General features: G+C 42.1%; 1 protein-coding gene across 1 annotated transcript; it reads left to right on the top strand.

Annotated features, from left to right (window-relative positions):
• Positions 1 to 1,806: 1,806 nt before the first annotated feature.
• LOC311504210 (ras-related protein Rab-37-like) lies at positions 1,807 to 17,606 on the top strand. The gene is made up of 9 exons (XM_084567220.1): positions 1,807 to 2,080; positions 11,629 to 11,739; positions 12,585 to 12,626; positions 12,782 to 12,848; positions 12,984 to 13,036; positions 13,218 to 13,283; positions 15,872 to 15,928; positions 16,020 to 16,096; positions 17,067 to 17,606. Exons 1-9 carry the CDS (start codon positions 1,925 to 1,927, stop codon positions 17,170 to 17,172), a joined length of 735 nt encoding a protein of 244 aa, XP_084423346.1. The 5' UTR covers positions 1,807 to 1,924; the 3' UTR covers positions 17,173 to 17,606.
• The last annotated feature ends 3,959 nt before the right edge of the window (positions 17,607 to 21,565 follow it).

The following is a 21,565-nucleotide window of genomic DNA, read 5'->3' as shown; positions in this document are numbered from 1 at the left end:
AATGAATGAATGACCACAATATACCGATCAGCCACAACATTAAAACCACTGACAGGAGAAGTAAGCAACATTGACAATCTTTTTTACAATTCAGTGTTCTGCTGGGAACCTTTTGGACCTGGCATTCATGTGGATGTTACTTAGACATGTACCACCCACCTAGACCAGACCAGGCACCCCCACCCCATAGCAATGACACTCCTTGATGGCAGCAGCCATCCCCAGCAGGATGCAGCCTGACACATGCACACACACAAAAACACTTTAGGAACAACTAAAAAAAAAACATGAAAAACTAGATCACTAGATCCCAAACTGATCAAGTATCTGTGGGATGATCCACAGAGGCCCCTCCCCTCAACCCATAGGACCCAAAGGCCCCCACTAACAACATTCTGTTGCCAGACACCACAGGACACCCTCAGAAGGCCCATGTCCATTCTCTGATGAGTCACAACTGTTTTGGAGGCACAAGGGAGACCTACACTATATTAGGAAGGTGGTCATAATGTTATGGCTAATCGGTGTCTGAAGTGTGGAGTTTGTAGGGATAAGAAATGTTTTGGCATATATTTGGCATTTGATCTAAGTGCCACTTTTGAGCATGGCGTGTACATAACTGTCCATGGGCAGCCTGAGCTACAACAACCAGCCAAGTGTTTTGGATTATAGCCAGCTCCACTCTGCTGCACCCAAAGTAAACCCTGCAACACACAAGCGGAACTCCCAACAATGTCACAATGTCATATCAGGACAATAAGCAGATGTAAGCAGCTGACAGCGCAAGCTAAAAAGTTCTTTAAAAACGTCAGAACTGTTTTGTACATATCCAGATATTCTCTGTCTATTCTCTATCTTATTTATCCAGGAGCTGCCATCACCCATTGCTTCCAACGTCACTACAGATAAGTGAGACGGTTCAACAAGCCCTTAAACTCGCCAGGCGCTGTCATGACCTCCCTGCACCGTTGCACTGATGAGATGGAAGGTTTGGATCGTGTCCACTTCCTTCCTCTGCACTTTACACTTCCCATCGCTTTGGTAAAGCTTTATTTTGTCTTATCTGTCCATGAACTTTGTATCGCTTGCTGTTTCTTCTGCTTTTAAAGTCAACTAGAAGTGTTCCCCACAATTCTAGGCAGCTGTTGGTATTCTCTGAGAACAACCTGTCCTGTTTGTCCACCACCAACCGGTTTCGGTTTGCCGCTTGAAACTGCAACATCAAGCAACTCACTGACTTACATGTCTGAAATATGACCATTAGATAACACTTGCATATCTTGCACTCAACTAACCACAGTTCTTCTGGAGTTCTCCAGGCTAAAGAATGACGTAACTAATGATATATAATGAGTTGTTATAATGTCACTGAAATAAACTTGACTATACTGAATGAAATGCAAGAAACTGTGTGCGCATCACTGCTCACTGACAAAGAGCTGGTATCGTATTTGATCGAGTGTATTGTTCAGGCTTGTTTGACAGACTATACTGCATGGACAACCTCAACATGAATTCTTGAGACCCGCCTCAAAAGGCAACAGAGACCACTGGTCGGTAAGTACTTGAACGCAGCACCATCCTAACATCCTTCCAATCGCCACGACCTCTCATCCACTCTCATCATCTCTCCACCCTCCTCCTGCCCCCCCCCCCCCCCCCCCCCCTTCTAGACTCTTACGCGTAGCGTGATGTGGGTGAACGATCACGACATGCCTCTTAAATGCTAGTGATGTGGGCTGAAGACTGTGATTCACTCCAAAGGAGGGGCTTACTGAGGAGCACCTAGCGCTCGGAGGAGAGGAGAGGAGAGGAGGAGAAGGCTGAGGGTTGCGTGGAGAGAGATCGGGCAGTTTTGTTTTTATATACATCCTCTTCCACTAGGATCTTCGGTTCTACCGTGCAGCAGAAGCGCGCCGGCAGGATGGAGCGGATGGAGTCGATGGAGCCGATCTCCGCGTACTACACCACCGATTACCCGGAGATCCAGCCCGACAGCGGCTACGGATCCGGAGAGACCACCGAGAACCAGGCAAAGACTCCCCCAGCTCCGACTTATGACGAGGAGTTGGTGCACAAGGTATGGCTGCGTGGTTACAATAATACAACAAGGTTTTACGCCCTGGAACTGCGATGCGAGGCTTTTGTTTTTTAAATTAAAATTTTCATCTTCGTGCGTATTTTCACGATCACATTCTTTTTCTTCCTGGTAATTCAGTGGTTAGTTTGTGGAAGGGTCTCTAAATCCTGAAGCACGCCTGCCTTGGACCCACGCTGCGCTCTCCGTGGTGCTGATCCGCGCATGGACGCAATTGTAGTGTAAAGTTGTATTTCCAGACTCGGTGCGTGCCACATCTGCGCCAATATCACATCTTCCCCCTATTTCTTTTTGCTGCTGCAGAGAGGAAGAAACCTTATTTTTTTTCCTCCAAGCTTTGTGGATGGGTGCCCGATTTTATCACTGCAGTTTAAGCAGTTTAGAAAAAAAAAAATCCTAATTGTGTACTTCATTTTTTGTGTCTTTAGAGAGTTTAGAGAGTGCCTTTCCATGAATTTAACAAAAAGAATAGCTATCACTTATAAAAACATCATAAAATCCAATCAAACATATAATTATAGTATATTTCTCAAGAATTGGGGAGAAAGAAATGCATGTGCCAAACACAAATCTAAAGGTCACAGTGTGATCCTCCTCTGATTTCGTTTACAAGGAATATGTTTCAGGATCCCTTTGAGTTTTAAGCGTCCTCATGCTCACATATCAAGCAGTTCTGGGTGTATTTTGTGGCCAGTTGTGGCCTTTGACCTCGCTGTGGAAGATAAAAGAGAACGTCCCTTTGGGCTTCAGCGGGATGTCGCATCGTGTTAGGAAGCCGTGTCACAGGACCAGCTTTCAGTCCAGTCTCAGAGATCTGTGTCGTTCATAGCGCATTTCTTTTTCTTTAATTATGTCAGGCCTTCAGTCTGCAGTGCCCTGTTTCGTCTTTTTAAATGTCAGCCAACGAGCAAAATGAGCGTCTCAGCACTCTGGTGCTTAAAGTACAGAGTTAGTCCCCGGCACGAGGCTTCTGCTTAGTGACTTCATGTCATTAGTGTGAGTTTAGAGTGAACCATCGTGAGAACTGACTTATGTCGAAGGCTAATGGTCCGAAGAGACGCGGGCCGGGTTCCCCTAATGCACTTTGGCCAGCTGTGTTTAATGGCCTTATGAGCTCTGTGTGCTCTGTGGGCATGCTGGGTTAACAGCACTGCACTGCACCCGAATCCAAGACGTGTGTGGGGATGTATTTGAAAATTAAGAATAGTTGAAGTGTTTTTTTTTTAGTGTTAGGGTTCCACTTTAGAATTAGGTTCAGGTAAGGGCTAATGATATGCATTTAGTTGGGAAGGTTAGGGTCAGGGACTAAGGAATTTATTATGATAATGAATACTGTAATACAAGTATGTACTTCTATCTGTGCGCAAGCTACACACACTTACAGAGAGGGGAGCAGGTGCTCTGCAGACAAATTATAGCATCACAATCTGTTCTTGTGCTCAGAAATCTGAGCTGAGTTCGTCCATTCTCACCATTTTAGTCCTCTATTGACTCTCTGTCCTTTCTTTTGCTCTGCCTCACCTTCTCCCCCTCAGGCAGGAGTCACGATTACGCAACAACAAAGGGGTTTTTAAGTGCTCTTTGGTTAGGCCAGTGGTTACTTTGGAGCTGAAAAGGACTCTATAGTGGTTTGAGCTTTTATTTTAACCCTACCCGCTTCATCATATAACACTTTTGTTAATAGCATTGTAATACTGACTTTGTGATATATGTTCTGGGATGTGGCTACTTTTAATGCTTCGTCTTTATGTGGTCTTTAAAGAATAGGGTAGTGTTTATTTTAGTTTTAAGGAACACAAACCCTTCCATCAGTTCAGTTCTATTCAATTTCTATTGCATGAATTACAATTCAGATTTTTACATGATGCTTTGCAGAACCCAGGGCTTGAATCCCCCTGTAGCACTGAGGACGTGGTGGCATGAAAAAAAAAACTTGTGGAGGGACCCATCTGCCTGAGTAGACACAGAAAAAAAAAAAAAAAATAGAAAGCAGACAGGACCGGAGGAGCAGAGAGCAGTACAAAGGAACAGGGTGATAAATACATTGTACAAGATATAGGTGATGCATGTTAAAGGAGTATGGATGGAGCTAGCACTCAGTATATTCACTGGAGGAATGTTTAGCACATATAGAGAGTGCTCATAAAGGTAATCTTATAGGAATAAACAGGAGCACGGGGGCATGAAACTGTCAGTGACAATAGTAGGTGGACAACCCGGCCCACCTACAGAGCCACAGACACCCCGGAGAGAATTATACATTCAGGTTGCAGTGGATACCTGTAAACAAAGGACACTTCCTGGTTTCTGGATGTTCATGCAGATATTTTCAGTGAAAAGGTCTGACAAACAGTAGCACAGTAGCTGCACGCCCTGCACCAGATAGCAGAAAAGACTACGTTGAACAGGTTGGTGTGGACAAAAAAACAAGCCTAGTAACCAGAAATGTGATTCCAATGTGATGCTGGATGTGTAAAAATGTCCAGGTAGCTGCTTTCTAGCAAGTTAGCCAGCATATGTCAGATGTGTGTGACATTCCAACCCCTAGTGTCCAAAATAAAACTGCTTTGTGAAGTCATTCCACTGAACAGTTGGTGCTAGTCACGGATTAGAGTAGCAAAGCATCAGCAAATGCAAAGGAGAATAATATGGCTTGATTACACTGATAACACACACAGTGTGAGGCTTTGATACACTTGCGTTGGGTCTTTTCATGGCACTTGCCGACTCTGAAACACTCACTGTTATCCATAAACTGTAATATTTCACATCACAATGTTCATCAGTGCTCGCTCCCATCTTTTTTCTGTTGCGTATTGATTTGGCTATCAAGATCTAAGATTAGATGCGGTAGAGAAATAATTTATCCATGCCATCCGCCAACACACACAGGGGCGCACACACACACACACACACGCATTTCTACTTCACTACTGTTCATTAAAATTGCTTGAGCCGTTGAATTGACTTTTAGTACTGGGAGCTACAGTAATATGATGCTGTTCTGTGCTTTCACATCCCAGCTGTTATTAGTGGCAATATGGAAGCTGTCAAGTTAAATTACATTCAAGCCAGTGTCACAGACTTTATTTTCTCCAGGGAGATAAAAGTGGCATTTCTCATTTTATATCACAGTGGCTTCCCTGGAAGCTCATACCAAAGCCTCCGTCTTGGTTTTCAACGAATGGAAGCAATCAAACAAACAGCAGTAGGTATTTCTGGCACTACCATAACAGTACTCCTGGATCCAGGACACCCTGGGGGGCCCCCTCTGAGACTGGAAAGCATTGAGGGGGAGTGAGACCAAGGCACATACACCAGTCAGCCAAAACATTAAAACCACTGACAGGAAAAGTGAATAACATTGACCATCTTGTGACAATTCAATGTTCTGCTGGAAAACTTTTGGATCTGGCATTCATGTGGATGTTACTTAGACATGTAGCACCCAGCTAGACCAGACCAGGCACCCCCACCCCATAGCAATGACACTCCTTGATGGCAGCAGCCATCCCCAGCAGGATGCAGCCGGACACAGACACACACACAAAAACGGTTTAGAAATAACTCAAAAAACATGAAGAACAGCACAAGGTGTTGACCTGGCCTCCAAATTCACTAGATCCCAAACTGATCAAGTATCTGTGGGATGATCCACAGAGGCCCCTCCCCTCAACCCATAGGACTCAAAGGCCCCCACTAACAACATTCCACAGGACACCCTCAGAAGGTCCATGTCCATTCTCTGATGAGTCACAACTGTTTTGGAGGCACAAGGGAGACCTACACAATATTAGGAAAGTGGTCATAATGTTATGCCTGATAGGTGTATAGACAGATTGCTTCGTAATAAACAGGCTTCCTCCTCAGGGTCTGGGGGCTGTTTTGGATGGGATCTGGTGGTGATCATTGTTAATACACTTGTACTGTATTAATTGCCTGTTTTCACATTACACTACTACTACACTATCATCCCATATATCACGAAATATCAAATTAGCAATGTTTTCTTGTTGTTTTCTTTTTTCTGTCTCTTCTTCCTGCATTTTTTTTACTTTTCTCTTTGTGTCTCTCTCCTTCCAGATTTATTCTCCCACACAACACAGCACACCCTTACACGCACAGCACATCGCCTTCTATGTTCCGCGATGTTCTGTACCGAATGTTTTGTCCCTGTCCTGTTAGTGTTTTGGTTGTTTGTCTACAACCGGGCTCTAACGGAGAGAAGGACACTTAACAATTTGCTTATGAGCCCTGGAGATGAGTCAAATCTAATTGTCTTTATTGCTCTATCACTCCCTTTTTCCATCCGAACGACACAGACAAATGCACTTTTCGCTGTGTCCATCATCAGTGTCTCATTTCCCAACGTCTTCTGCGCTCTAATTGCTTCCAGTCTCCCAGAGGGGGATTTTACGAGAGAGCCTCGCTTCCCAGATAACCTCCGTTTCCACGGAAACAGCGTCATGCCCCTCACCCGGCCGCGAACGCGCATACATCAGCGCCGTCGTCGCGGCTGCATATGCGTGTGCTGTGGGTGCACGGTTATGGTTGTTTCTGTTCTCACGCGGAGACATTAAGTTCCGTGCTGGCAGTGACGTCCTGCAAACAGGAAACAGATGCCACATGAGTCACAGGATGATCGGATGAAAGGATCATGTTGTTGCTGGTACAATGCTCCACATGTTATCTTATTTTTAAAGGTGTTCCTAATTTAGATTTTGTCTCCTGTTTGACCACTGAACATCCGCTTAACCTGAGCGTTGGAATTTACTCATGCCAAAGGAAGAAGGCATGGAGCAGTACCTGGCATTTAAATGGCTTGGACATACAATAGTCTTCTTCTTTCAAAAGCAAACACATAAGTGTAGCTGGGCATATAGCTGGGTAGCTGGGCGTGCAAAAATTTGCATGCCCAGCTATATACAAAACATTTCTGTGCGTTGGCGCTGTACTTAGACACTCAAACTGTATTTATCTGACGGCTGCATCTGCATGTGCACATTTTGTAAATAAGCTGCCTCTTTTGTGGGGTTAGGTTGGGGAAGAAGACGCAGCGCTTAAAATGAGTTTTATACATTTTATACATAAAATGTATAAAACACCTTCGTTTGGCTCCTTTTAATAAACCAGGGTTGGTTAAAAACAGAGGGAAAAAAGTAAATAAGCCTCCTCTTTTGTGGGGTTAGGGTTAGGGTTAGGATTGGGGTTAGGGTTATTGTATACTTCTAGAAATTTAGACACACGGTAGGCTTATTAGTTTTCCTCCATCTTTCAGTTCACAAAGTGAAAATCTCACCACATTTAAACTTTCCAGTAAATGCCTGCCAGCGGAGCGGGCTGCACAAAAGTCTGCACAGTAATTAAAAGGTGTGCACCATCTGTTTCTCTGTGATGATGAATACAGCATACCTGGTAGCTATTAGGGCCAACAGATAAGGACTCAAAAGCATGACGCGTGCTTGCCTAATGTGCATAATGAGGTAAACGTTACTCAAAGCATGATCGGTGCACAGGTATGAGTCCAAAACAAGTCAGCAAACAAAGTCCGATGAGGACACTAGAAAGCATTGGACTATTCTCGAAGACCCCCAGCTTGCCACAGGGAGCGAAGACTAACCATCAGAGAGGCACAGAATGGGCACTGACTACATAAACAGACAGAGGGCAGCCGTGAACTCAGTCAGGGCGGAGTGAGCGGTCAGGAGGGAGAGACACTGGGTCAGGAAGAAGGAATCTGGAATGACATCAGACGTTCCTGGAGAGAATAAAGTCTGCGACGCTGGCTAGGATGTAATTTAACTTGACAGTTTCCTTATTGCCACTAATAACAGCTGGGACTTAAAAGCGCAGAACAGAACAAAAACAGAACGCATGACTCAGCTGGCCGCCACAGCTCTCATGGTAGCCGGCGCACTAACAGTGATTGTGAGTAAACCCTGTGTGAAGTTATAAGTCTGCGATCCAGGCCCCACCAACGTTCCCACCATTCAGTGCTTACAGTTGCCCATTCTTACCTAACTGTTATAGAAAACAGTTTATGACATCTCTTATATTCATACATTATGCGAGCCTACACAACAGTAATAGAACTGCTATTGTCACTGACATAGTTTTTGCCTCCGGGTTCATGTTTCTCCTCATAACAGTAGCTTTATGAGCACACTGAATACTCAGTAATATTTACTTCAGTTGATGATGATCCACAGAGGCCCCTCCCCTCAACCCACAGGACCCAAAGGCCCCCCAATAACAACATTCTGCTGCCAGACACCACAGGACGCACAAGGGAGACCTACACAATATTAGGATCATAATGGTCATAATGTTATGCCTGATCGATGTACGTATGAATGAATCTGCCCTGTTCTACTCCTCTCCTCCCTTCTCTTCTGCCCCCACCTGCCCATTTTCTCTTTCTCTCTACCTCGCTGGCCTCAAGCAGATGGGTCCCTCCATATGAGCTGGGTTCTGTTCAAGGTTTCCTCCTGTTTTTTTTAATTTTTATTTCCCTTAGTGCCGGCTCTGGGGGTTGAGACATTTTGAGTTGCTGCTGACGCTACACTATGAATAAAACTGAATTAAATTAGATTGTCGAAATAGTATTTCCTCACTACGTGAGCTGGTCCCAGACACTAACGTACACTCTCATTCTGCTTTGCTGGATTTGGTTTGGAGTTTCTCCATCAAATCACGGCCAGCATTGCCTCAAACAGCATTTGTTTAGACACACTGGCTCGTTTTCATTCTGAATGCCTTCCTCGATTCTGCTGTAGCCTGCACACACAACTGATCTGTGCTGGCCTGGAGCCACGACAGATGTGGATCCACAGTGTGACCTGGATGCCGCACCTGGGCTAGGTGGAGTGATACGGCATGTTAAATTCTGCAGAAGGCTACTGTAACATTAAAACTTCATCATCTGCCCAACCGGCTAGAACAACGCAGTGAGATTTTTAGATTTGTTATAATATATGGTGGTATGACTAAGATCAAAAGAAAAATATCTGTCAAGTATAAGACTCCTTCTACTTTTACATGGTTCTGGTCAATTGAAAATATGAAGAAGTTAGCCAAAGAGAGTATTTGCAACAAAATGATCGAGCGAAAAGCTGATATTGCAGGCATGACTGAGATTTGCTGGCCAGAAATGGAAAAAAAAATAATTGTCTTTAGTCTACTTCTATCTGAAATCAACGAGTCCTTGTTTGTGTTTCGTCTGGTTTCATTTTGCTCACAAATGTGTCATTGTTATCGTTGTGATCTGCATCCGTTCTGTGGGTGAAGCTAAGCCTGGACAGAAGCAGCTACTGCTTAGCGTTATTAAAACAGAGCACATTTGAAGCTAAAAGGGATTTACTGGCGGTTTGGTATCAGGAGCCGAGACGTCCTGTCACATCGTTTGTGCTTTCCACTATAGAACATAGAACATACACAGTGGCTTCTATCCGCAGGCTGCATTTCAAAGGCAGAATGATTAAACTGAACTTACTGCTGACGCCTGAGAAAAGATGATATGAAAATTCAGCGGGTGACAGCCGGCGCATTGTGCGTATTTTATTGTGACACTTTTTCTTTTAAAGATCAAACGGAGGCTGGAAACCTGTAAGTGTTGAGAAAAGCTGCTCCAGCTTCTCAGCTCTAATCCTCTTCCTCTCATTCCCTCTACCCTTTTCATCCTGGAGCCTTCATAAAGCAAAAGTGCTTTAACTGATGATTGGCGTGTCTTCACCTTCAACCTTCTTGCTTTGTTAGACAATCAGCATAATATTGATATATATAGTTATTTTCACATATAGACATCCTACCAAGGCTATGGAAGGCACTTTAAAAAGAAACTGAATCACATAGTATGACATAATCACGAGATAGAAAGTCATAATTATGAGATACAAATTCATAAATAATCTTGCTATCTATTATTTTCTTATGACGTGTTCTCATTATTATGACATACTGTGTGATTCACTTTCTTTTTCAAGTGGCGGAAACGTGCGTCCATACAAGTAAATATTAGAAAGATGACAGGATGTTAAGATAGAGCAAGGCAGGTGACGTGCAGCAAATGTTCCCTTCCATGTTGGAACCAAAGGCTTTGAATGGTGATTCACGATCACCACCACCAGGACGCCCCCACATTTGACACTCAGTGCCTGTTCAGTACAGGCCCACTTCCAAATATCCTGCCAAAACTGCTTCTGACGGTCCAGGAATACCATTAACATTTAGACTATCTGAATGAAGGCTCATTATTAGACATTTGGTCAGGGCCGCCTTTGATTGTCTACGGAGGTTTAAAACAGGGCCACATTGTTATCCATGTAGTCATTTTTCATTGAGTATTCATGGCAGTATTTGGTTGAAACAACTTTTTAAATTATGTTACATTGATTTAAATGTCCATTTAAAGGCTCATATTGAATGAGTCTCGTCTTTAGATGACTAATCAAAAGAACTTGTGATCATCCAATGACATTCAGAGCTGGTTGAAAATCTTCATGTCTTTTTAAGACCTCTTTTGTACATGTAAAAGTTCTTAATATTACACATCTCTGACTCTAAAAGTCACAGACTCTAAAAGAAAAGACAAAATATTGGATTGATCATCAGCCTGCTTGACCTGCAGGCCCACACTATGAATGCTGAGACTATGCTGCTGTCAATAAAGTGCTTTGGTTGCATATCCTCACCATCCCTAAACTTCAACCTGGGTTGGCCAACTCACACACATTTAAGTTGCCTTGGACCATTAATGTAAAAGAAAAAACACAGTGAAAGAAAACACTGGCACTGGAGATGACATAAACATAACTGAATGTATTCTGTTGTCTCGCTGGATTATTCTCTGTGTTCTTGTCCAGCAACGTCTTCACACTGACTCACTGGCAGATGTCTCGTAACGGTCACTCCTGAACATCAGACATCATTCACGTTCAGTCATTTGTCCCAAGATAACACAAGATAATCGGCACTCAGCCCGCATTTTCATCATCGCATGTCCCAAATCCTTCTTTTAAGAGGACAGATAACAGCTTGGTTGTTTCTCACTTACTGTTTCTGTCACAGTCGGAGGGCAGAGTGAGTGCGTGGAGTGACTCCTTTAAGTGGGCTACAAATGAAAGATGGCCCAGCAGAAGATGAAGTATTGACTGATGGCACTGGTGACTAACTTGGCTCCTGAATGCTGCCTTTCATTGGTTTGATCGTCTTGAAGGTTATCTCCTCTGGATTGTGATTCACACTGTAATAGCAGGCCATTGCCAAGCTCCTATGAAAGAAAATATTATTTGTTCTGCTGCTGTGACGCAGATGCTGACTCACAGCTGAAAATTACAAAATGATTGCAAGGGTTCAGATACAAAGACTGATTCTGATATCATTGTGGTGAACTCACATTACCCTTTACTTTACTTTACTTTAGATAACATTTAAAGCATATATATGTAGACTAAAGGATTGAACTAATTCAACCTTTCAAGGTTTGGTTGCTGGGAAGAATTCTGACCTTGCGTTTGTGTGTTTTACTGCAGACGATCCTGGTCGGGGACAGCGGCGTGGGGAAGACGTCTCTGCTGGTGCAGTTCGATCAGGGCAAGTTCATCCCCGGCTCCTTCTCCGCCACAGTGGGCATTGGATTCACGGTGTGTTTGTGTATTTGCATGGATGTGTGTTCTTCCACAGACAGTGCATTCTATTGTTGGAATAAAGCAGGGCAAGCCAGAAGTTTGAAGGCCAGTTCCCCCAAATTGTAACAAGTAAACTGAAACTCTTACTTACGTCTTGTGGTATCTGTGTTGATAGTTCAGGATGTATTTGTTTGATCTTCTCTGACATTCCTGGCATTAGCAACGTCCTTCTTTTATGCTGGTGGTGACAGCCGCAGTTTTTTTTTCTGGCAAGGATCTTGCTGCTTTGGCCAACCCCTCTTTTAGTAAATGAAAAAGTTCACTTTAGCTGATCTGTACCTGGAGAAAAATTTGTCACTGATACGTATCTGCCTATGGTGCAAAAAAGTACTGATTTGATGACCTAACAGGTGTCTTACATTAGTTTCTAATAACAAGTGAGATGATGTGTATCATCAATTTGGACCCTTCAAAGCCTCACACCTTCAGGCCGCAGTCACTTCTTCAAACCAGCTTGCATGATATTTTGTTCACCCACATGATTTTCAGCTTGAATGCTATCAGGACAATACGTTCCCACAGTGTGTTTAGGACACGTAATTGTTTCCTGATTTTTGATTTTGTCATTGTAAAAAAAATGCACCATAACAGTACAAACTAAGTTAAGTTTGAGGTTTGTGTCTGTTGGATTTATATCTGTCTGTAAAATGCCTTCAGATGACTTTGTTAGGGTGATATTTGGTGAGCTGTGAACCATCTTCAGGGATAGACACCGCTGAACCTATTTGCTTTGTTGGATGAAATGACCCTTTCCTCATGTCTTTAATGTCTTTAATCCCTCTCTCCTCTGTGTTTCTCAGAATAAAGTGGTAAATGTGGACGACGTCAAGGTCAAACTACAGGTCAGCAAGTAAATCAGCTCGAGTGGCATGTTGATTTGCTTTCACAATAGCAGCCTATTTTTAGAGCGCTGGCTGGTTTCCTCTTGGGCGCTGGCATTGTTGCTGAAAATAATAGTCAGCCAAGTGGAACAAGGCCAGTTTCTTCTCTGTTTCAGATATGGGACACGGCAGGACAGGAACGGTTCAGAAGTGTGACACATGCATATTACAGAGATGCGCACGGTGAGGCATCATTATCTACATTTACAGGCTCACAGATGTACATCCTTCCTGTCCATGAAAGTTTCTGTCGACTGGCGATATGCCGCATCAGACCTACAGGTTAATGCCTCATTTCTGTTGGTTCTCTTTCCAAAGCGTTGCTCCTGCTGTACGACATCACCAGCAAAACATCCTTTGACAACATCAGGGTAAGTCTGGGATTTGTCTACAGCCTGGGAAGATGTGGAAATCATAAAGAGGAAATGGTCTTTAATGAAGACTTATAAACCCACAAAGACGTGACCAACCTTTGTGTCTGCGGTATTTACAGGCGTGTATGGGTCTTATCATTAACTCCGCGGGTATGTGTGTCTGTCTCTCTTGTTTCAGGCATGGCTAACAGAGATCCATGAGTATGCACAGACCGATGTAGTCATCATGTTGCTGGGCAACAAGGTGAGATAGAATTGTTTAAAAAGCTCAGCATGTGTGTGTGTGTGTGTGTGTGCTACAGAAGGATGTGATCTTAGGTGAAACAGGCTGGAAGCAGTGGTCCCTGGATGAGTGAGGTTCAGAAGGGGTATTGACTGTGAGTACAAATGCAACTGTAGTATTCAATAACGCAACTGAGGAGACCTTCAACTAATTAGTAGGACCATTGTGTGCTCAAATGTGGTAATAGTTCTCTGGGACCAATAAAGACCTAGGAATATTCAATACAAGGTATCCTGGGAAGGTTTTGACCAACAGAGGCATCTTGGAACAATGTGTTGGAACAATGTGTTACTGACCAAGCACTTGTCATTGTTGTACCTTGTACGCATGGCCATCTAGAATGGAAATTCCTACTGACTGCAATAATGCAAACAAATGTGCACAAACAAGGGAAGTAAGTTCAGAAAAAACGCTGGAAACCTGGTCTCAGCTGTCTGTGAGGTTACTACATCAAGTCACTGGTAATGAAATGTGTGTTTACCTCAAAGACGAGCCTTTGCATTGAATGAAATATAACCTCATAAAGCAACACACGCTGACACCCACTGTTTAACCCTCCTATTACCTTCAATTTTCCTAACACCTTTTATCCTTGGGGTCAATTTGACACAAAGTGAGCTACCTAATGTAGGAATGCAAGTGGGTCACATCCAAGTCTATCCAAATGTCCCCATATACTCGCCTCCCCTCTAAAATTGTCATCACAAGTATATCCTTTTCGATTGATGGTGTCATGAACACACATCTTGGACGTGCTTGACAGCATATTTTATGGGGCCTGGAACCATTTTGATGACATTAGCAGCAATAAGTCTAGCCTGTTGTTCAATAATGAGCTGGACCATAACATCTTTCCATTTTTGGAAGTTTGTGTGGTAGAGAGACAACAGGAGGGTCAACACTGAGGGTCTCATTCACATCAGAGGTTATCAGGGTCCACCTCAACAGCGTTCTCTGTCTTGGACACATTCTCACATTGAGAGAGAGCAGAAAGATAGAGCACACAGAGCACCAAGAGAAATTCCTCTTTAGGTTTAGAAGACTGCTGTGCAAGCTTTTATACAGTATGTTGCTTCACTCCTATGTTGTGTGAGCAATCAGTATCTTCTCTTTTCTCCAACCACAGCATGTTAGGTTAGGGTCCTAAAACTTTTTGAAGATTTTAAAATTGCATGTCATAGTAACCTCAGTATTATATTATACAACTAAAAGAGCTAAAAGAGCTTGGGGTCAAATTGACCCTAAAGAACACTGATGCGTACACCATGTGTACGGGACATAGAAAACATAATATTGTTTTAATTAAATTAGGAAAGGTCAATATGAAGCAAAAAATATATGTCAATCATCTATTTAGAGACAGTGAATGAGGTCAAACTGATCCCAAACATAATAGGAGAGTTAAAGGCCTGGACACAGCAACATTAAAAATAAATACATTTAACCACAAATACAGTTTATTTTCCAGTAGAAATGTAACTTGCAACGTGTTCACTCTGAGTTCCACTTTGGTAATTGAAATGTGTAGATTTTCATGGCATATGTATAGGTTTTGCAACGCTTATGTACTGTACATCCCTGGCTATGGCATCATCTTAAGTGTGTTACTTATTTAAAGGGAGTCCCAATAGGAGGCATGCTTTTAAAAAAATCAAATGGCCCACTAAAGCGCCACAAAGACTGTGCTTCTCAACGGTGCATCTACAAGTTCTTACCAAGTTGTTTGTGTTCACACAGACCTATAAAACTAATTAGATTTTCATTAATGTTACGTAAAGCATAACAGGTTAGGCAAGATTTTGCAGATAAATACTATCAGTGCATTTCACCATTACAATCAGCACAAGCCACTAACGCAAAATCAACACCATGAATGCTAATCACTGGCAGAGTAAACTACATCTCTGTTAATTAGGTCTACACCCCAAGAAAACTAAACATCATTAAGTAAAAGTTTATTTTTGAAAAGTTTTCTTCATTTATATTTATATGAGTTATTATTGAAAAAACGTTTGAAAGCTGAGTGGTCAGTGCTGAGTACTTAGTGATAAGATAACCAAGAGATTAATCAGTTACTCACAAAAAGATCAATAGATTAAGTGACTGAAAAACTGATTATTTGTTCTCTGATTACAATCTAAAAAGCTCCTAGAACAAAATCTCTTGCAAAGGTGTGGGTAATTCTGCCGTTCCACTTTCCCGTTTGGCCTTAATGCAAGAGATCATCTTCATATTTAAAAAAATAAAAATGATTATTGGCCGTGTTCCATTTAGCTGCTGCAGTTTCAGTGTCTTAGTGTGCCGGCCAATGTCAGCATGGATCTCAACGTGGGTCTCAAGATGTTGAAAAGGAGCTAGCTTTCGATCATGCATGATTTTATAAATAGGTATTATCCAAATATAAATTGTTGGATGCCATAAAGTATAATTACATTTTCCCAAGACCCTCTGCTCTTCAAAACAAAACACAACTCTTACTAGTTAAAATGCACATAGAATATTCCATCTAATCTTTACTAATATTCTAATCTCACCATACTCTCTTTCAGGCGGACATGAGCAGTGACCGAGCGATCAGGAGAGATGAAGGAGAGAGGCTGGCTAGAGTGAGTGTTTCATACACTGCGCCCTTGATAAGGTTTACTCTGATACTCTGGTTTAACATGTTGTTTGCCGCTCTTTGCTTTGTGTCTTCAGGAGTATTCGGTTCCTTTCATGGAGACGAGTGCCAAGACTGGAGTCAACGTAGAGCTGGCCTTCAATGCTGTGGCCAAGTATGATGTTAACACATTTTCTCACACACTGCACACACTGCAGATGCTACCTCACCTAGAAGGTATTTTTTTTTTATCAAATGTACAATCAGGTTTTGCAACGGTTTCTTCAAAAGACAACATACTCCCTATGAAAGTATGTCTAGAGGATTTTAGATAGGTAATTAAACAATAAATTCCAGTTAGTACTGACCAGCTAACACAAACATTATCCTATACTTTTCTTAAAAGGCCCTTAACCCTTACCATTCTTTATATTTTCAAAAGTTGCAGAATGCAGCACATTCAGTAATACTATAGAATGTACACCGATCAGGCATAACATTATGACCATCTTCCTAATATTGTGTAGGTCTCCCTTGTGCCTCCAAAACAGACATGTACCTTCTGAGGGTGTCCTGTGGTGTCTGGAAACAGAATGTTGTTAGTGGGGGCCTTTGGGTCCTATGGGTTGAGGGGAGGGGCCTCTGTGGATCATCCCACAGAGTTAGAGTTTGGGATCTAGTGAATTTGGAGGCCAGGTCAACACCTTGTGCTGTTTTTCATGTTTTTTCAGTTGTTCCTAAAGCGTTTTTATGTGTGTGTCTGTGTCAGGCTGCATCCTGCTGGGGATGGCTGCTGCCATCAAGGAGTGTCATTGCTATGGGGTGGGGGTGTCTGGTCTGGTCTAGGTGGGTGCTACATGTCTAAGTAACATCCACATGAATGCCAGGTCCAAAAGTTTCCCAGCAGAACACTGAATTGTCACAAGATGGTTAATGTTATTTACTTCTCCTGTAATAATGTTATGCCTGATCAATTGTAGATGGGCTCAGTAACATCATATCTGGTTGTGATATGAATGTGATAGGAATTAATAAAATTTTTGCCTGGTTTTCTTTCTTCTAATTTTGGCCAGATCATGGACACAACGAGACTTAGCAATGTTATCTAGCTCCTAAACTGTTCGATGTCTGGTTCTGTCCTACAGGGACCTGAAGCACCGGGCTGTCGAGCACCCCAACGAACCCAAGTTCCAGATTCACGAGTATATCGAAGCGCAGAAGGAGAAGACAGGCTGCTGCAGCTACTTTTAAATCCCATTTCCTCAGGCCTCCTCCCACCGCTCTGGGTGAACAGACTGTCGGAGACACACCGAGAGCTACTGAGTGGGAGGAAGCCCTGTAAATCACTGCTGCTCCCGAAATATTACACTGCCATTCACTGGAGGCTAAAAGCCAAAAGTACATCCATCATTGGAGTCACCGGAAGTTAAACAAAGCTCACACAACCCACGGTTATCTTAAGTCCAGAGCTATTTCTCCAACTTTGTAGGCGTCATCATGAGTTACTTGTTTTTTGTTGCTAAGATAAGTGTTTGGAAAAATTATTTTTATGCTGTTGGCTTTCTTCAGATGAAAAGATTGCTATCACTCTTGTGTATAAAGTTGGTGTCAACGTAGATGTCCTAGCTGAGCGTAAAGATTGGAGACGGAAGGAAACAGCTAGCATGGCTCTGTCCAATACACATTTCAGAATCTCATTCATTAGATCTCATTATTTATTGGATCTCATTTGTTTAACCTATACAGAAACAGACATATAATATGGCGACTCAATAGGCATGCTAGGGTCTTCTTGAGGCTATGCGATACTTGCTAACACCAGCATGCTAACACGTGGATATTAGCCATAGACTGTATAAAGATGGACGGCGGAACTGCTCCTCAAAAGTGAAGCCAAAGTTAGTAGAGCTCCCCCTGGTGGCTGGCTGCAGTATAGGCCATAAGCTCCACTCCCTCCATGTTAGTGGATGGGACTTGGGCAAAACAAAAACACTAAAATACACGTCAAATAAATTATTTTCAAGGATGGATTCTGTCATTTTAGGTAGTTAATATAATACTGATGCATGTTCAAGTGTCAATTTTTTCTGATAAGTTTCATTTTATTAAGTTATTTGACACTATAGAAACAGGATGTGACATAATGGTGAGCCATCCTGCGCAGACTCTGGCTCCAAACTCGCAAGATGACACTGCCCATATCCCCGGGAAAATAGCGCCAGTTTGGTCAATGCAGGGAAGAGGGGACGCATTATCCATATTTATACAGTCTATGATGTTAGCCTATGATCGTATTATAGGAGCTTGTTCTTATCAGAATGTGAATCTGGTAAGACACCATTCGGATTTAATCATGGGGCATGTTTCAACCAATACAGAGGGGGAAACATTACCTCTGCATGTGACTGGATAGTCCTACAACCAGTCAGAGCCACTTTGTTGTAAACAAATTCAACACTTTTTTGTCCATCACCACATAAAGCCCGCCAAGACAGTTTGATTGGCTGGGCAGATCTTTGCCAGAGCATAATCACTTCCCAACGGAGTGACTCCAGACCAACTTTGGGAAGTTGGACCAGCTTCCAGGCTTGGAGCTAGATGCCGAATTCAAAATTGGCCCCCCACTCATGAAAATTACTCCTAGCACCTAGTGCATGAGCCGCAAATGTTTTGTTGCTTCCAGGTTTGCTTTGGCCCACTACATGTGAATTTTAATTACTTCTCCCATTGGACGGGCCATATTCTTATTACTGGAATAACACCAAAAGAAGAAAAAGAATATTCATTTCTTAATGCTCTGGAAATGTTTTCCAGCTAGAAATATTTCCATTCCAATTGAAAATTAATAGAAAAAGTGAACATATCGTTTCTAATGCAGGGGTATTTTGTATGAGGAAAATATATTTGTGAATGTTTCTACTTGTTTGTTGCTATTGCCAGCTATGTAAAAGTTAAGAACAACAAATTCTCAAAACCAAAACCTATATTTATGAGGACTTCTTAAGATCTGCCACGGCCAAATACAGCAGACATTTGATTTTTTAAAAAGGACCTTTTTATACTAAAATATAAAAAATTAAAAATGGAGCTCTTATGCTTAGCCTATTAATGATGTCAGTTATTATTTGCTGTTGCCACGTCACCAGCTTAGCTTAGCTGGTTAGCATAAAGACTTTTGTTAGGTAGTGTAACAGTATAAATGTGACTGAAAGGGTCCTTAGTTTAGAAGATAGGCCCCTACTTTGTAACAAACCAAGGTCTAGACCGTTTTCATGCATGCAACATATAGTCATTCACTGCTTCACTTAGTGTACTAAGCTAAATAACCACGTTTCAAATCAAGCTACTGAATATACTAACATGCAGACATGAAGCTGATATCAGTCTTTTCATCTCACTCAAAGCAAATCAGCATAAAACACTGAAAAGAAATGTATACGGTAGTTCTTGCTACTTTGAACAATGTTTATTTAATCTGGGTTTTAATAACTTACACACACATTGGACTGGAAATATATATTTCTTACCTTTTAGTTTACCACAAAATTGTGGAAGTACAAAGAAGTTACAAACACACCAGTTTGCCAAAGAGGAAGATATTTTTGAAATTACTACTACTACCACTGAGAGCTGGGAGACAACCCCCAGTCTCATTCGGACTAAAGCACTGCCTTGAAAAGTCAACACTGGTGCAACCTTATGTTTCATGCAAGAGATCCAGACAATGGCCATACACTGTGTCGCAGATACGATTCAAAGCCAAGTGCACGGACAAAAGCCCCGTCTGTTTGCGACCTAGACTGGTTCATGCTTGATATACTGTTCTCAGTGAGTGACAGAAGGCCGCTGTTGGAAGCTAACTGACTTGAGACGAGCTCAGGGACGTGGCCGGGGGAAAGAAAGACTGTGAAGCAACTCTTCTACTGCTGAACATGCAGAGGAAAGAGTAGTTGAAATGTGTCTCTGGAGAAGGACTGCTGCATAAGACCAAACACCATACATGACATTGATTTGTGCTTGGATTTCTAAATGTGTCCGTCATTTAAGGAACATCTATATGTACATACTGTGTTTGTGCGTGCAGTGAACATATTTTTGAAAATGTTTCTTGACAAGTTGGCTGGATTATTTTCCTCCTTCAAAAAGACAAAGCATTTATTTTGCTCTAATGGCCTGGCTATGGACTGAAAGAATTGCATGTGCCATTTCTGTGTGCCGTGCCTGCAGAATGCTTCCAGCATTTAACTCTGTCTATATGCACATAAACTTGAACAGTAAAATCAAACAGAATTAGCATATCTAATCAAATTTTAGCTCAATGCTCAGGGTTGCATGTTGTTTCCAAAATATCCAGTTTACAATGAGTCCACATCAACACATTATATCAAAATAATGAATATTTTTAATGTGTTTGGTTACTTGGGGCAGCAAATCAAGCTGTAAACACAGTTTTTACACATTACAACTTAAACAACTGTCTTGTTTGAGTTGCCCGTGCACAAGGTCATACACAAACACATGCTGGCATTAATTCAAAGCGCAGTATCGACTTGTCTTTATTCACAAACTAATTTATCACCAGCTATTTGATAACTCTGTCTCCCAGCTGGTGCTGGGTAGACAACATGCAGCATTTTTAACAAAATCTTTAGGACAAAAAAAAGAGGATGAGGGCAGTGAAAGTGAAACATTGCAGTAAAGCTGCTGGTGAGGAATTCAAAACATTGACCTGAAAGATGCTAAAACGCTTTGTAAAGGTCAGGGGAACTGCTGAGCTGGTGGCGTATATACATCTTTTGACTTACATGTGTTCATTATTGCAGCTTTAAGGAAATGAAGATGTCACAACAGCTCTATGTTCCCGTATCACGGGCGAGTTTATGATTTTTTTTTTTTTCTTTCTGACAACAGTATGCAATGCACTTCTGCAAATGTCTTATATTGATCAGTGACTGTATGCATGCTCTGGCTCTGTTTGGTCACACTAGGTCTGATGTGGTACGCGATTTAAACTGACTGAGGCTGTGGCCAGTTGGCCGAATGTACTCTCTGCTGTTGTTGTTTCGACCACACTGCCCAAAGTTGTGCTTGATGTTATATATGCTGCTTGAAAAATAAATTATTTTGAACAGGAGAAGCAGTCTTAACCCGCAGTCCACCACTATGGTAGTTAACTTTGGCCACAAGTGTGTGTGTGTGTGTGTGTGTGAGAGAGAGAGAGATAGAGACAGAGAGAGTTTGTCATATTGTTACAAAACAACTGTATGGCCTGACCAACTCAGCTGATACTGAGTTTATGCAAGTTTTACCCAAGCCTTATAAATGTGATCTATTTGGAACTCATGGAATTTATGAGTCAACATCCAACACACTGCATGGTGAACAGCTGTAAAATTTAACAGCAATAAATAGGGTACAACTTCCGGTTTGCAGGTTTTGCTTTCAAGATAAAAGCACAAGACAAATCCAGGTAAAGCGCCACATCTTTTCACGTCTATCTTTACAACAGAACAGTTTGCCCAGTCCACCAAAAGTGATTATCTTTCACTTACATTTGCACTCAAACTGAAGCCATCTTTTCAGTTATTTCATATTGATATACACCTGGTCTGTCAACCTTTATTGCTGAAGGACAAATAATGCT

Source organism: Chelon labrosus (assembly GCF_963514085.1).
Source record: "Chelon labrosus genome assembly, chromosome: 19".
NCBI classification, from domain to species: domain Eukaryota; kingdom Metazoa; phylum Chordata; class Actinopteri; order Mugiliformes; family Mugilidae; genus Chelon; species Chelon labrosus.
This window is presented reverse-complemented; position numbering and strand designations above follow the sequence as displayed.

Bases quoted from the DNA above. Each gene is read 5' to 3' on its own strand.
- LOC311504210 (XM_084567220.1), top strand. From the start codon at position 1,925: ATGGAGCGGATGGAGTCGATGGAGCCGATCTCCGCGTACTACACCACC. The intron at 2,081-11,628 runs GTATGGCTGCGT...GTTTTACTGCAG, and splicing joins ACGAGGAGTTGGTGCACAAG to ACGATCCTGGTCGGGGACAG. The intron at 13,037-13,217 runs GTAAGTCTGGGA...CTCTTGTTTCAG, and splicing joins CATCCTTTGACAACATCAGG to GCATGGCTAACAGAGATCCA.